The sequence below is a fragment of the Balaenoptera musculus genome, chromosome 6 (assembly GCF_009873245.2).
Source record: "Balaenoptera musculus isolate JJ_BM4_2016_0621 chromosome 6, mBalMus1.pri.v3, whole genome shotgun sequence".
NCBI lineage: Eukaryota > Metazoa > Chordata > Mammalia > Artiodactyla > Balaenopteridae > Balaenoptera > Balaenoptera musculus.
This window is the reverse complement of record NC_045790.1, coordinates 111787005-111801590: the sequence shown is the minus strand read 5'-3', so window position 1 is coordinate 111801590 and position 14586 is coordinate 111787005. Positions and strand designations below refer to the sequence as shown.

General features: G+C 42.1%; 1 protein-coding gene across 2 annotated transcripts in view; it reads left to right on the top strand.

Moving 5' to 3' along the window:
* MED27 (mediator complex subunit 27) overlaps positions 1–14586 on the top strand; it is a 201810-nt gene that overhangs the window by 130014 nt on the left and 57210 nt on the right. For both annotated transcript variants that reach the window (XM_036856692.1, XM_036856693.1), the window contains exon 4: positions 1818–1911. In XM_036856692.1, the coding sequence (XP_036712587.1) occupies positions 1818–1911 (94 nt within the window). The remainder of the gene's footprint in view (positions 1–1817; positions 1912–14586) is intronic.

Here is a 14586-nt window from a genome sequence, read left to right as displayed (position 1 = left end):
AACCTGATAGGTTAATCAGCAAGATTATTGACTTCCATAGCTCATATGTTGATGTTCACTTTTTTTTTTTTTAAGAAAGTACTCGAACTGTGTTGGTTTTTTTTTTTTAATTTATTTTTATTTCATTTATTTATTTTTGGCTGTGTTGGGTCTTCGTTTCTGTGCGAGGACTTTCTCTGGTTGTGGCGAGCGGGGGCCACTCTTCATCGTGGTGCGCAGGCCTCTCACTATCGTGGCCTCTCTTCTTGCGGAGCACAGGCTCCAGACGCTCAGGCTCAGTAGTTGTGGCTCACGGGCCTAGTTGCTCCGCGGCATGTGGGATCTTCCCAGACCAGGCCTCGAACCCGTGTCCCCTGCATTAGCAGGCAGATTCTCAACCACTGCGCCACCAGGGAAGCCCAGATGTTCACTTTATAGCAATTGGCGTTGTGTTGTCTGCTCTCTCTCATGAGCCCCAGGTTTCAAACTAAAATCTGTTCATGTTGTGAGTGGAGAGCGAATCTCCCTCTTCCCCCAAGAGAACATAGCTTTTATATGTCCCTGATCTAATGGACGTGTAATTTAATTTGTCATATCCAACAGATACGAAATCCAATGTAAAAATCCTTAACAGATAGTTCTGCATCTCAGCTACTGTATTCTACATCCCCTTTGTGTCCGTGTGATTGGGCGGTGAGCACAAATGCTGCTGTGATTTTATCCTCAGAGGATCTGAGCCAGACCCAGCTCTGTTGATGCTGTGGGTTGGTGTTTTCTCAGTGCGCTTCCACTGGGGTATTGCGGGTGGGAGGGATTCTTCCTGCTAAGAGAGGACAGTTTTGCAGACTATGCCCATGATGCCCATGATATACCAGGAAGAGTATTTATAAATTTTGAGCCCTAAGTTTATGCCATGCTAAGTGCTTAATGTCAGTTATCTCAATGATCATTAAATCGTAATAGACACAGCTTCCGTTTGGGCCAGAAGAACAGAAGACTGCCTTTCAGAGGGATGTTTCCAAGAAAAAAAATGGAAACTGATATGTCTGATATGTTTGACCATAGTCAGAGAAGTTTTAGTCAGGTAGAGAGTTTGAGGGAAAAAATTGTAATAGGTACACAGAAAACGAATCAAGTGAAAATCCAGTGAAACAAAAAACTGTACAAGTAAATAAATATACTCACGAGACACTATGCAGCTCAGCTATTAAAAATATATATATAGCAGAGATTTTAGAATGTAAACAATAAATACTGATTTAAGCAAAAATTGTGAGGTCGTTTGAATTAGTTAGACTCAAACCAGAAAAACAGGAATGACTTCAGGTATTTAAAACAGAAGGAATTTAATCCAGAGACTTGATTATTGAGGTGATTGAGATGAGAAGCCAAAGAGGAAACAGGGAGGCAAACAGAGGTGAGCAAAACAGGAAGCTGCTTCCATCCCCAGACCAGAAGGACAGAGGGAGGGGCCCTGTAATTGGAGCCCAGTGGCCAGGAAGGTGGCAGAACTAAATTCTAGTCTATAGGAGAAAGCCACGAGGTCACACCTTAAAATGAAAAACCAAGAACTGGCATTAAAAACACATCATGTGGAAATACAGAGGTAAATACCAACAGAAATCACTAAAAAAAGGAATGGTCACTAAATCACTAAAAAGCAAGAGGGGGAACTGGGGAGTAGTATTTTTCCTAAAAAGTCTTATAAATCCCATCTGCCTTTCTAAAAACGTATTTCACTAATGAAAAATTAAATTGAGAAGAAAAGCGTACTGTAGGTTTGTATTTCTGTGACTAGGGCTCCAGCTCTTACACCTGTGTGTCTTTCTCCCTCTCAGATATGTTGACGACGTGATTAGCCGCATTGACAGGATGTTCCCTGAAATGTCCATCCACTTATCCAGACCCAATGGGACGTCCGCCATGCTTCTCGTAAGTTCTGCTTGACCTGTTTGTAGGGACACGTGCAAGGACATTGGCCTCCAGGTTAACCTGTTTCTGTGTGGTCAGAGCTCTAGAATGGAAATTAAATCCCAGTTTGATGGTGAACAGCGTTATTTCTCTTTACCGGCATTCTGTAGTACGTTCTACGTGCTTTTGAATGAAATCGCAGAGCCCATCGAAGAGTTACCCAGACAGGAAATACAGTGTGAGACCCTGTCCCCTGTGAGTCAATTCATGGTGTTTTGGTGAACCTGTCTTACAGTGTCCCAAAGACAATAGGAATGCTCGCCTATTGGATCCTGCTACAGGAAGTCATTTATAAAATCCATTCCGTATTTGAAGAAAGTGTCTGAGTGCTTATCACTGATGGTTTCCGATTTTGTTGTTTCTTTTTTCTTTTTCTTTTTAATATTTATTTATTTGTTTGTTTGTTTTTGGCTGTGTCGGGTCTTAGCTGCGGCACACAGGCTCCTCTCTAGTTGCGGCGCGCAGGCTCAGTAGTTAAGGCACGCAGGCTTAGTTACCCTGTGGCATGTGAGGTCTTAGTTCCCCGACCAGGGCTTGAACCCACGTCCCGTACGTTGGAAGGTGGATTCTTAACCACTGATTTTGTTGTTTCTGATGTGGGTTTGCTCTGAGCAAGTTGGCCTCCTGACCTCATCACTGATGTTTGTATTCACATAAATTCACCAAAGACAGGTGTGTTTGGGAAATACGGTAGAACAGAAATGCTGAATTATAGTAGCAATTAGAAAGGCACAGAGACTGCAGTGACGAGGTGCTCTTCTGGCACTCTGGGTACTAATACACATGCTTGGGGAACCCTTCCTCGAGCACAGATTTTGAGGAGCCTCCACGTTTTACAGAAAAGGAGAATTAACTGGTTAAGAGTGATGGTTTTTGATGGACATCAGGAAGGCGAGCTTCAGGACTGAGCGTTTTTTTATGTCTCATTAGCACTGCTGCTCTGGGGCCTGGTGTGAAGTCCCCGGACTTCAGCGTTTTACCGTTGTAAACTCTTATAAATAGGTAGTCACCCAGGATGAGTGACTATTCACTCAGTCCACTCACCTGAAGAGAGCAGGCTTATTGTGTGTGCATGTGTGTTTTTCTCTTAAGAAAGGAAAAGACGTGGGATTGTTAATTGGGCGGGATTTCACGTGTGAGGCAAAATTAGTGACGTTCACCTGGGTAACATGCTACTTTTCTTTAAAATTCTTTCAGTTAAAAAATACAGCGAATGAGATAACACAGTGTTCTTTTGCTAGAAAAAGAAAACAATTTGTATACGTCTCGAAAAGCATGCAATATTTTCTGCCCCGGTTAAATGTGCAAATTGTCTAAATGTTAAGATCCTCTAGACCCAGCAGCTGAAACATAAATCCCACTTCCAGGATACTTGACAGGGACCAAAGAGTTAATGAAGATAAAAGTGAAAGTGTCTGCGGTGAGATAGGTTTGCTCAAATTATTTCTGGGTCCTTGAGCCTCCATCTCCTGATGAAGGTAGGGGTTTGGCATTGACAGGAATGAGCAAGGAGAACAAGATTCTAGGCAAACAGGTCTGAGATATTAGAGTTACTTCCACCTGAGAAAGTGGGCTTTTATTTCACAGTGCCCTGTCAGCCTCATCTGCTTTCTCACTGAGCTTCTGTTTTAATAGACTGACGAGAGTTTAGGGGCTCGATCAAGGACAGAGTTCGCTTTTATACACACCGTTTTCACTGCCGTGAGTGGCTAATTCAGACCACTGTGCGTCTGGCCAGCAAGCTGTCATCTTCCTTAGGTGACATGGGAATTCACACAAGGTGGTGTCTGTTTATAGGCAGAGCAGTGGGTGATCTGATTCGGAATTAAATTGCCAGGTGGATAATCATACTTTCAACATCATGGCTTTATTTGGCTTTTACTTTTAAAAGATGGTATTTTATTAGACTGCAGATTCCTAGGCCACTTGCTGTCACCGCACACATCTTCTCTGAGGTCGAAGGGAATTTTCACCTGGGCGGAGAGCGGGACCGGCAGCTGCCACCTCCCCTCCTCCCCTCGCTGGTCACCTGTTCCCTGTGACCGGTGGAGACAGCGTGAGACCCGTGCTGTAGGCAGTGGGGCGCCACTGCACGAGGTCCAGGCAAGAGTGAAACTTGTTTTCTGGAGATCCTTCTGAAATGAATTGTGTGAATCTGGGAGGTGGTGCACCCTGAAAGCTTTGAGAGGCAAGTGAGACTGATGGGGAGACCAACTAGGCCTCTGAAGCAGGACGCACGTGGGCAGTCTCTGCTGACATCTCTCTCTGCTGACATGTCCCTCTGCCTGCTTGGCCGAAGCCTGAAGTGCACCCGTGCTTTGTAATAAAGCAGCATTTCCTCCTGAGTCAGCCAGGCTTCCGTGAGTGCGGGCGACAGAAACCTGCTCTGATGAACTTAAGCAAGAAAAGTGTTGGCTTTTGTCTTTGTTTTGCTTTTTAATGATGCTGGATGTTCACAGACATGAAGATAGAGCTGCCCTGCCAGGAGGGACAAAAACCAGGTTCACTCCAGGGGTGTCAGGAGCAGGACAGCGTCCCTTTTGGACTCTGTGGCCCAAGTGGTTTGACCTCAACTGCCTTTCATCCTTTCATCCTGCGCCTGTGCTCATATATCCCAGGGGAAACACTCCCGCTGGCCTAACCTGAAGTTGTCCCTCCCGCTGGGGGGTAGGTCCTGCCTTGGCAGCCCCCGAGAAGCATGTGGAGTGGAGGAGGTCATTCCTCAGGGGAAGAGAGGCAGGGCCGAGAAAGCAATCCGTATGACAGAGTGAACGTCCCCTGCCCCCCTGTACCACGCGGAGCCTCGTGGTTCACCTAGCACTCATCTCCCTCCTCATAGTGGCCCTCAAGGTAGGCAGCGCCCATGGGTTTCATTTTACAAGTGAGGAAACTGAGGTAGTGGGGGTAGTGGTTTCTCCAGGCTCGCGCAGCCAGGACACGGCTTCCAGGCCTCCAGGGTGCTTCCTCCTCCCTCGCGTCTCTGATTATACTTCGTGGTGCTGGTGAGTAAGATTTGGGTGATCAGACACCAGGCGGGTAATTTTTTCTTGTTTTTTTTTAATTGTGTAGTTCGATGTATACAAAGGAATATATGTAATGTGTATGTCAGTTTAAAAGTGTAATGATAAACACATGAGCTCACTACCCAATCTAAGAAGCAGAAGATAACCAATGCGTGCTTCTCCCCAATCCTTGCCTCTCCCCCCAAAATCACCACCGTCCTGTTAATCATCCCCTTCTCTTCGTTTTTTAAGTATGAGTTTACCACATGGACGTGCATCCCTAAGAAATGTATCATTGAGTTTTGTTGAATTTTGAACTTTATAAGAACAGTGTCATATTGTGTGATTGTTTCTAAGATGTAGCCATGTTGGTAGTGGTATCTGATAATTTGATCATCTTCATGGTTATGTAATAGTTCATTCTGTGACCGTGCACACTTTATTCTTTCTCCTGTCAATGTGTGTTTGGGTTGTTTCCGGCTTTGCTTTTTAAATAATGGTGGCATGATCATTCTTGCACATATACCAGGATATATTTTTAAGCTTTCGCCCAAGCCACGGAGGCAGCGGAGGAAAGGCAGTGTTGGGAGCAGTGGAGCAGACAGCTTTTCCTTTCTTTCTTTTTTTTTTAAATAGACTTATTTATTTTATTTATTTTTATTTTTGGCTGCGTTGGATCTTTGTTGCTGTACGGGGGCTTTCTCTAGTTGTGGCGAGTGGGGGCTACTCTTCGTTGTGGTGCGTGGGCTTCTCATTGCGGTGGCTTCTTTTGTTGCGGAGCACGGGCTGTAGGCACACGGGCTTCAGTAGCTGTGGCACGTGGGCTCAGTAGCTGTGGCTCGTACGTTCTAGAGCGCAGGCTCAGTGGTCATGGCGCATGGGCTTAGTTGCTCTGCGGCATGTGGGATCTTCCCAGACCAGGGCTCGAGCCCGTGTCCCTTGCATTGGCAGGCGGATTCTTAACCACTGCGCCACCAGGGAAGCCCCGGACAGCTTTTCCCAAGAGTCACTTGAATTGTGAAATGTAGTGGCCTGGTGCCCACACTGGTGTACAGAGGGGTCCAGAAACAGCTCTGGTTAACATGGCCTGGCGTCCACGGTCAGCATGTTCCACTGATTTTGTTGTCACTGTAGATCTCTTCTGGTTTTGGTGTGTGAGCACAGAGGGGTTTTTGGATTTTTTGTGCACACACATGGAAAAATGACATAACGTCATTGAACTCCAGAGCATTCTGTGAACACAGGGCAGGTTTGGTGATCCCATTTTGGTTTCCTCCTTCACCAAGCAGTCCCTGCCAAGAAGCAGCAGGGTGCCTTAGATGTACGAAGATCTGTACCTGGGAGCCTCAGCCTGTCACCAACAGCTTCTTCACAATGTAGAGGGGAAAGGAAAAAATGAGGACTATATATCGAATTGGCACCTTTTAAGGCGATTTGGGGTCAATTTTGCTCCTCTAAAAGCTAAACCTGCCTTTCCTTGTTGGCCTGGAGACATCGGGCTTCAGAGCCCATCAGACGTAGGAGCAGTCACCTCCGGCCTGGGCTCTGTGCGTGACCTGGAGGCCCAGGCGTTGTATCCGCTTCCTGCTTGTGGACCCACAGGGAGCGCAGGCTCAGGAGGAGGGAAGGGAGGACAGATCGGGGCTCAGTCAGTGTTTGCTGAGTGAATACATGAATGACACAGAAAAGCATCTTTCTCTTCCGGATGTACCGGTTTCTCCCCATGGCTGCCATGGGGACCTGCTCCTCAGGGGAGAGGAAACTAGCCTGTTTCCAGAACTCTCAGGGCGGTTATCACCTTAACTTCTCCTGGCATCTTTGTGAGCCTTGGGTCATCGACTGGAGCCTGGACAGGCCAAGTCCTGGCTAATATGAAATCTGAACTTTCAGCCTCTTACGTAATCCTTAACTACACTCCGGCTGGCTCTCTCCGTGCTGGTCGGGGGCCGTTTTGGTGTTGTGTAAGTTAATAACTCATGATAAAATAAATCCTGTTTCCGTTCTTTGAAGAGATGAGCTCAGTCATCCAAAAATAAATCTAGCTGTGTTGATATTTAGTTTCAGTTAATCTACCGCCTTACATCCCATTATTAATTTTCTTCAAACAGTCAAAATATTGTAAGAGCTTAACTGAGTCAGACTAGAGCAAGCAGCTGGCTGCTTTCGGCATTTAAACTATTAATCCACAGTTTTTTACTGATCCACGAGGTATGAAAATGTAAGAGAAGAAGAAAAAGATGAAACTTCAACCGTGATATTTGAAACGTACCTTAATACTTTATAAATTAATCTTTCTTTATATGTTATATGGTTTACAACAGATACAACTCATTTATCAATCTCTTTAATATACTTTTCACCAACCCTCAGTTTCTTTAACATATTCTTGCCTTGTTTTTGAATGACACATCTGTTTTAAACCGTTTAGACACATTATCTCATTTCACTCCATCCCAAGCTCTCTGAGGTAGGAAGACTGTTGAACAGCTAAAGTGCTTAACTGTTTTGGGCCTTGATTTCTCTGCTGGGTTCAGTAGTTCTCAAACTTGAGTAGGCCCAAGAATCACCAGTGTAGTTTGTGGAAAATGCACATTCCTGGCAGGCAGCCCAGAAGTTCTGATTCAGCAGCTCTGGGGTAGAGCCCCAAAGCCACATCTCCCACCCGAGTCTCGAGTCATCTATGGAGCACGTTTCAAAAAGCATAATGTTAAACCATTGTGCCCTTGGAGTTCCAACGAAGGTGGGCCTTTTTGATACGTCTCAGATCAAGCATCAGGCCCTTCTGTGAGCTAGGTTGCTAAAGCATTCGTATATTTATTCAGTAAACACTGAGCACTAGGAGAGGAGGGCATAGCGCTGGGCGCTGTTCAGCACTGACCACAGTCCGTGTACTCACGGAGCCTGCGTCGCACTCACGGACGGTAGACCAGCCAGGCGTTGCATAATATGATGGGGGATGGGGGTGGGGGCAGAGCCGGACAGGGGCTGGAGAGAGGAGGGCCTGGCGCGGGGAGCTGGGGCTCAGGGAACCCCTCTGTGAGCAGAGACCTGCAGGAAGTGAGGTGAGCCTGGAGCCGGGCCCATGAGAGGCAGCGCAGCATCAAAGACCCGAGCCCAGGACAGTTTGTGTGCAGATCACACCCGGGAGGCTAGGCTGGCTGGAGTGCAGGGAGCGAGGGAAGAGAGGGAGGAGGTGAGACTTCCGAAACAAAACAGGCAGGGACCAGGCTCTGGGCCTCACAGACTGTGGGTAGGGCTGGGCATTTGATTTTTAAAATTTTAACTTCAGGTTAAATCGATCATAATCCTTGCTTGATCATCACACTGTCATCATTGATCCAGACGTGGCCCTTTCGTATTTATTTATTTAATAATAGAGTGAACATTTGTGAACCTACCCCCCAGCCCGAGAGCTAGAACATTATCTGCAACCTTACACCCTGTGAGCGTCCCCGGCCCCTGTCCTGTAGGAACTGTTATCCCTCCCTTTGTGGGTCATTCTCTTTCCTTTTTTTGAGGGAGGGCTTAACACAAATATATGTATTCCTAAATACATATGTATAGTGTGTTCTTTAATTTTGCCTGTTTATCTTAATGATTTTTAAAAGGTATCACATGTTGTCTTCAGGGACTTAATTTTTTTCACTCAACATTCTTTTATTTATTTATTTATTTTAAAAATAAATTTATTTATTTATTTATTTTTATTTTTGGCTGTGTTGGGTCTTAGTTTCTGTGCAAGGGCTTTCTCCAGTTGCGGCGAGTGGGGGCCACTCTTCATCGCGGTGTGCGGGCCCCTCACTGTCGCAGCCTCTCCCGTTGCAGAGCACAGGCTCCAGACGCGCAGGCTCAGTAGTTGTGGCTCACGGGCCCAGCCGCTCCGCGGCATGTGGGATCTTCCCGGACCGGGACACGAACCCGTGTCCCCTGCATTGGCAGGCGGACTCCCAACCACTGCGCCACCAGGGAAGCCCCTTTTTTAAATTTTTTAACTAAATTTTACTAAAATTGTTGGTTTAGCTACAATAGCTTATTCATTTTGCTGATACAAAATATTCCATTATATAAATATATCCTAATTTAGTTATCAGTTTTTCTGTCAGTGGTCATTGATTTGTTTATTTTTTTTTTGTTTTTGTATTATGAAGAATCTGCTTTGAACATTCTTGTTCGTGTTCCTTGGGACCCATGGGCTAAGGTTTTTCTTAGAGCGACTCCCAGGAGAAGAATGCTTAGTTTAGGGAAGTGGTTCTCGACTAGGGGTGATTGTTTTGCCTCTCAAGGGACATTTGGTGATGTCTAGAAACATTTTTAATTGTCACAACATGGGGGGAGGGGTATCGCTGGCATCTAGTGGGTAGAGACCAGAGATGCCGCTAAACGTCCTGCAATGAGCAGGACAGTCCTCACTTCAAAGGATTGTCCAGCCCCAAATTAAAGTGCTAAAGTTGAGAAGCCCTGGTTTAGGGCATGCAAATATTCAACTTCCCATGAAAATGCCAAATGTTGTCCTAAACAGTTGCACCAATTTACACCCCACTAACAATTCTGAAGTAGTAAAACAGGTTTTTCCCAAACATACAAAGACAGAAATAACTTCAGTTGTCCTTCAGAAATTTCTTGAGACCATCCAGTGCTAAAATTCTGTGATGCTACAGCAATCACTTTATGAATCTGTACCCATGTTTTAACATAGCGTACCCATTTTTTGTCACAGCACGGGATATTATCGGAATTCTTTGTTAAATGCTTTTTTTGGAAAAATGCCATTTTATAAGATTTATAAGAAAAGTCAGTTTTTATAGTGCTGCTTCACTTTTGACACATAAAAAATTGGTTTACCAAACCTGGTTCCAAAGGACATTTATTTCCAAAAATCAGACCCATTCTTTACAACAGCAGTTCTCAAATTATGGTTTGGCAACAAGGGGTTACAGAGACCCATTCAGGAGGTCCACAGAGTCAAAACTGTTTTTATGGTGATACTCAGACATCGCTTTCCTTTGTCACTTTTGTTCGTTCACAAGTTCACAGTGGAGTCTTCCAGAGGCTACATCGTGAGGGATGACATCATCATGTGGGCACCTGTTGGCTCCTGTAGTCTTGTGTTTTAAACATTTCTGTTTTATTTCTAATATGGTAAATATTGACAACTGTATTCTACAGAAACAAAAGTTGCTTGAGGTCCTCAATAATTTTTAAGAGTGTAGAAAGGTCCTGAGACCGAAATGTTTGAGAACTGCTGCTTTAAGAAGTATGTTAACTGTTAAGACTATTCAGAACAATTTTATCAAACTAAATTTCAAAAAGTGGTTCTAGAAATGTTTGTTGCAATGGCAATGATATGAATGGAGATTTATTAGTGATTAAAAACTTTGAGGTTTAAAAAAATGTCAAAAAGTGAAAGTCAAGGGAATATGGGACATTCTATAGTACAACTAACTTAATGTGGGGAAAATGGAGAGGATGGAGTGCTTAAAAGGCTTAACAGCAGTATGTAACGTGTGGACCTTGTCTGGATCCTGATTCAAAAAAACAACTGTAAAAGAATGTTTTCTAAGCAATCCAAAGGAGCTGTACATGGTCTAAATTTCAGAGGATACCAAGGAATTGTTGGTAATTTTGTTAGGATTAATAACGTTCTCATGGTTATAAAACAAAAGATCTATTTTTTAGAGGCACATGCTTCATTTTGTAGAGCTCAAACGACATGATGTATGAGGTTTGCTTTAAAAATACTTCAACAAAGAAAACAGAGAGATAAATAAAGCAGGTATGGCAAAATTTTGATAATTTTTAAATTTGGGTGGTTATTAAGCAATCTGTCTTCCTTTATGTTTGAAAATGTTCACACTCAGAAATGTTACGAATGGTTATTTAAATTCAAGTCTCTCCACATATTCTCCAAACAATATGGAAAAACAAGAACAAATAAAACTACAAAAACCATACATTAAACACAGCTAAGAGACCGAGAACACCCACACTCCGAATTATGTGTGAGTAAAAAACAAACAAATCCTAATGAGCTATCACTTGCACACCCACTGTTAACCTTTGCTGAGGGAAAAATGCATCATACAAAAGAGTACATACTGTCTGATTGCATTACATGACGTTTTAGAATGGGCCAAAACTAAGGTGAATAAAAATCAGAACAGCACTTCCCCTGGGAGAGTTAGAGCAGGCATGGGTTGGGAAGGGCATGAGGAAACATTGCGCGGTGGTGGAAGGGTTCTGCATTTTGACAGAGGTGTGGCTTATATGGTTGTATGCAGTTGCCAAAATTCCGAGAATGGTACATTCTAAAGATTTATGTACTTTATTGGAGGCAAATTTTACCTCAAAAAACATTTTTTTAACGAACATTGAACTGCTTAATGATATGCTTGCCTTTGTGTTTAGGGATGAAATATACTAATGTCTGCAACTTTCAAACTCTTCCAAAAAATAAGATGAATGAATGGACAGATAGATGAATATATATGTGATAAAGCAATAGAACAAAATGATAACAGTTATAGAATCTAGCTCACGAGAATACAGGTGTTCACCCGACAACTCTTTCAACTTTTTAGATGTTCGAAATTTTTCATAATAAAATGTTGAAGGAATAAACACTTCAACTAAAGAAATCCCCCCCACACACACCCCCCACCACCAAGGAAGCAAAAACCACAGAGCAGAAGAAAGCTATTTAACACAGACAGCACTCCAAACTGATTTTAATACCCTCAAGCATTTGGAGAGGTGAAAAGACAAATCCTTAAGTCAGGAATTCAGAAACTAAAAACAGAAACTGGCAAAAAGATGAAGAAATGAAAAGGATTTACTGTACTCAGGAAAAAATGATAAAATTATCTCAAATTAAGACTAAATTTCAAGATGCTCAAGGAAAAATAGATTCAAATGACATTTAATAAAGGGCACTGAAGAAAGGCTAAGAAACAACCAAGAGAGTGAAAATCAGATGAAGAAAGAAGTAGAAAGGTTCAGAGAGAAAGTGGTTGAAGTGAGGCACAGACAGAGAAGAGACAACACATATATAACTGGAGGCCATGAAGAAGGAGAACAAAATAATGGAACAGAACCAATATGTAAAACTGTAATCTAAGAAGAATTCCTGCAAATGAAAGGTCTAAATTTGCACATTGAAAGATCTCACTGGGTACTTGGGAAAATTGACCAGCAACAATCAAGTCTAAGATGTATTCTGATAATGCTATCTGACTTCAGAGATAAAGAAAAAGATCCTCAAGGCTTCCAAGCAAAAAATCAAATAACTTACAAGGCAAAAGAATTAGACTGGCATCGGCTGTCTCAAAAACAATATATAAAGCAAGGCAATGATGGAGCATCGTTTTCAAAGAAAGTATGAATCAAAGGTATATATGTGTTTCAAGTATCAGAGAAAAACCATTTTAAACATGCAAGAATTCTCTACCCATTAGCCCATGTTGAGGAGTCTACTGGAGAATGAGATTCATGCAACAAAGAGATGAGTGGGGAAACTTCAGCCTAAGGACTCATAGTGAGCATATAATGTTTTTAATTGCTGATCTAAGACTAAAACAAAGGTGGTGATGAGGGTAAAGTAATATATAAATGTTATGTATTCTAACACAGTAAAAATAATCTAAACAAAAAATGGGGGAAGGGATAGGTAAAGATGAAAGTAGAATGAGCTCATTGATTTTTATATATGTAATAGGTAAGATTTAAAGGATTCCATTAAAAATTGACGAACAAAATGCTAAAATGGTATCTAAGAAAATGGGAGTCTAAGGGCATTAAAATGTATAAGTACAAAGGTAAGCATGAGAACAAAAATATAAACCTTCCTAAATACAATTAATCAATCAACCAATAAACGAGTGAGCAAGCAAAGAAAACATCACTTAGAGAAAGAAGCATTGGAAATATGATGCACATAATAACTATACAATCATGTGACCAAGTTGAGACCACATGTATCAGTCTTATCAATAAATGTGAACAAATATAATACATTCATTAAAAGATTTCATTTTAGCTGATATTAAAGTTCATTTGGAAAAGAAACACGCAGAAAGGATAGGAAACCAAAAAAGAAAAGCTCCCAGGAGATCTTGCCCTGTCGGACATTGAAACATACTCTAAAGCCTCTATAATTAAAACTGTGTGGTGCTGGCTCGTGGGTGGACAAATAGGCTAGTAGAATAAAATAGACTAGAAGTAGACTCAATTACATTTAAAAATTTACGTGTGATAAAGGTAGGATCTAAAATCAACAGGGCCTCTACCATAAAAAGGAAACAATTCAGGTTGCCAAAAAAAACATCACAAAGTCAGAAGACAGCCGACACGCTGGGAGAAAATGTTTGCAACGTGTATCACAGATACAGGGCTAGTATACCTAAGATCATTTTGTAATTCTTAAAAAGGGTAAAAAGACCAAAAATAGAATAGAAAATGAGGAAAAGAGGCAGACAATTAACCCTCTGAAAAGATATAAAAGTGGTACTTAAACATACGAAAAGATGTTCAACCGTACCCATAATTAGAGAAATGCAAATTAAAACTGCACCGAGGTGCCATTTCTCACCTACCAGATTTGCAAAAGTTAAAAACTATAACAACACATTCTGTTGGTGAGCCTGTAAGGAAACAGCAACCATCATACATTGCTAGTGGGAACGCAAATTGGTGCAACCATTTTGGAGGGACTTGGGCAGCGTCTGGTAAAGCTCTGTATGCATTTACCTTCTGACCCAGCAGTACTACTTCTAGGAATTTACCCTGAAGACACACCTCCAACAATATGAAAATACATATGCACGAGATTATTAATTACAGCTTGTTTGTAATTGCAAAATACTGGAAATAACCTCAGTGCCTGTGCAGAGGAGAGTGATTGAATAAATTATGATACAGCCACACAGTGGAGCCACACCACTGCTTTTTTTCATCTTTAAAAAAGAATGAGAAAGACCTCTATGACTCATTTGAAGTGATTTCTAGGATACATTGTTAAGAGAAAAAAGACCAAAGTGTAAGAGTATCCTTAATATGCTTCCTCTTTTGTAAGAAAGGAGATAAAGAATATCTGTTATCTTCTCATTTGTAGAGGAAACACACAGAAAAGATGAAACCTGAAACAAAGAAATTGGTTAGAGGGAGGTAGGTGGTAATAGGGTAGGATGGATGTGTATAGGGAGGGGGATGTGTCTCTGAGAATATCTTTTTGTTTAGTTTTGACTTTTAGAACCATGGTAATGTTTCATGTATGCAAAAAATAAATACAGTCGACTAGAGTGGATTTTTTAAAAAAGGAATGCAAACAGAAATAAATAAACCTAACTGTATTTCAAATGAATAATGTAACCACACTTTGGGGAAGGGATGGAGAGCTAACCCTAGTAACCTTTGAACACAGCTTTGTGACTCTAGATCCTTGGGCTAAGGATTGTTATACCTGTGAATAAATATTTAACCTCCTGGTAGTTTGCCAGTTTTTCATAGAAGGTATGGGTTAACAATTCTGAAACCGCTTTATATGTATTCTAGGGTTGAGGAAATAAGGAAATAAATTGATAATGGGAACCAGATTTCTCCCTTTTGAAGAGGGACATTACCAAAAAGAAGGAAAAGGCTA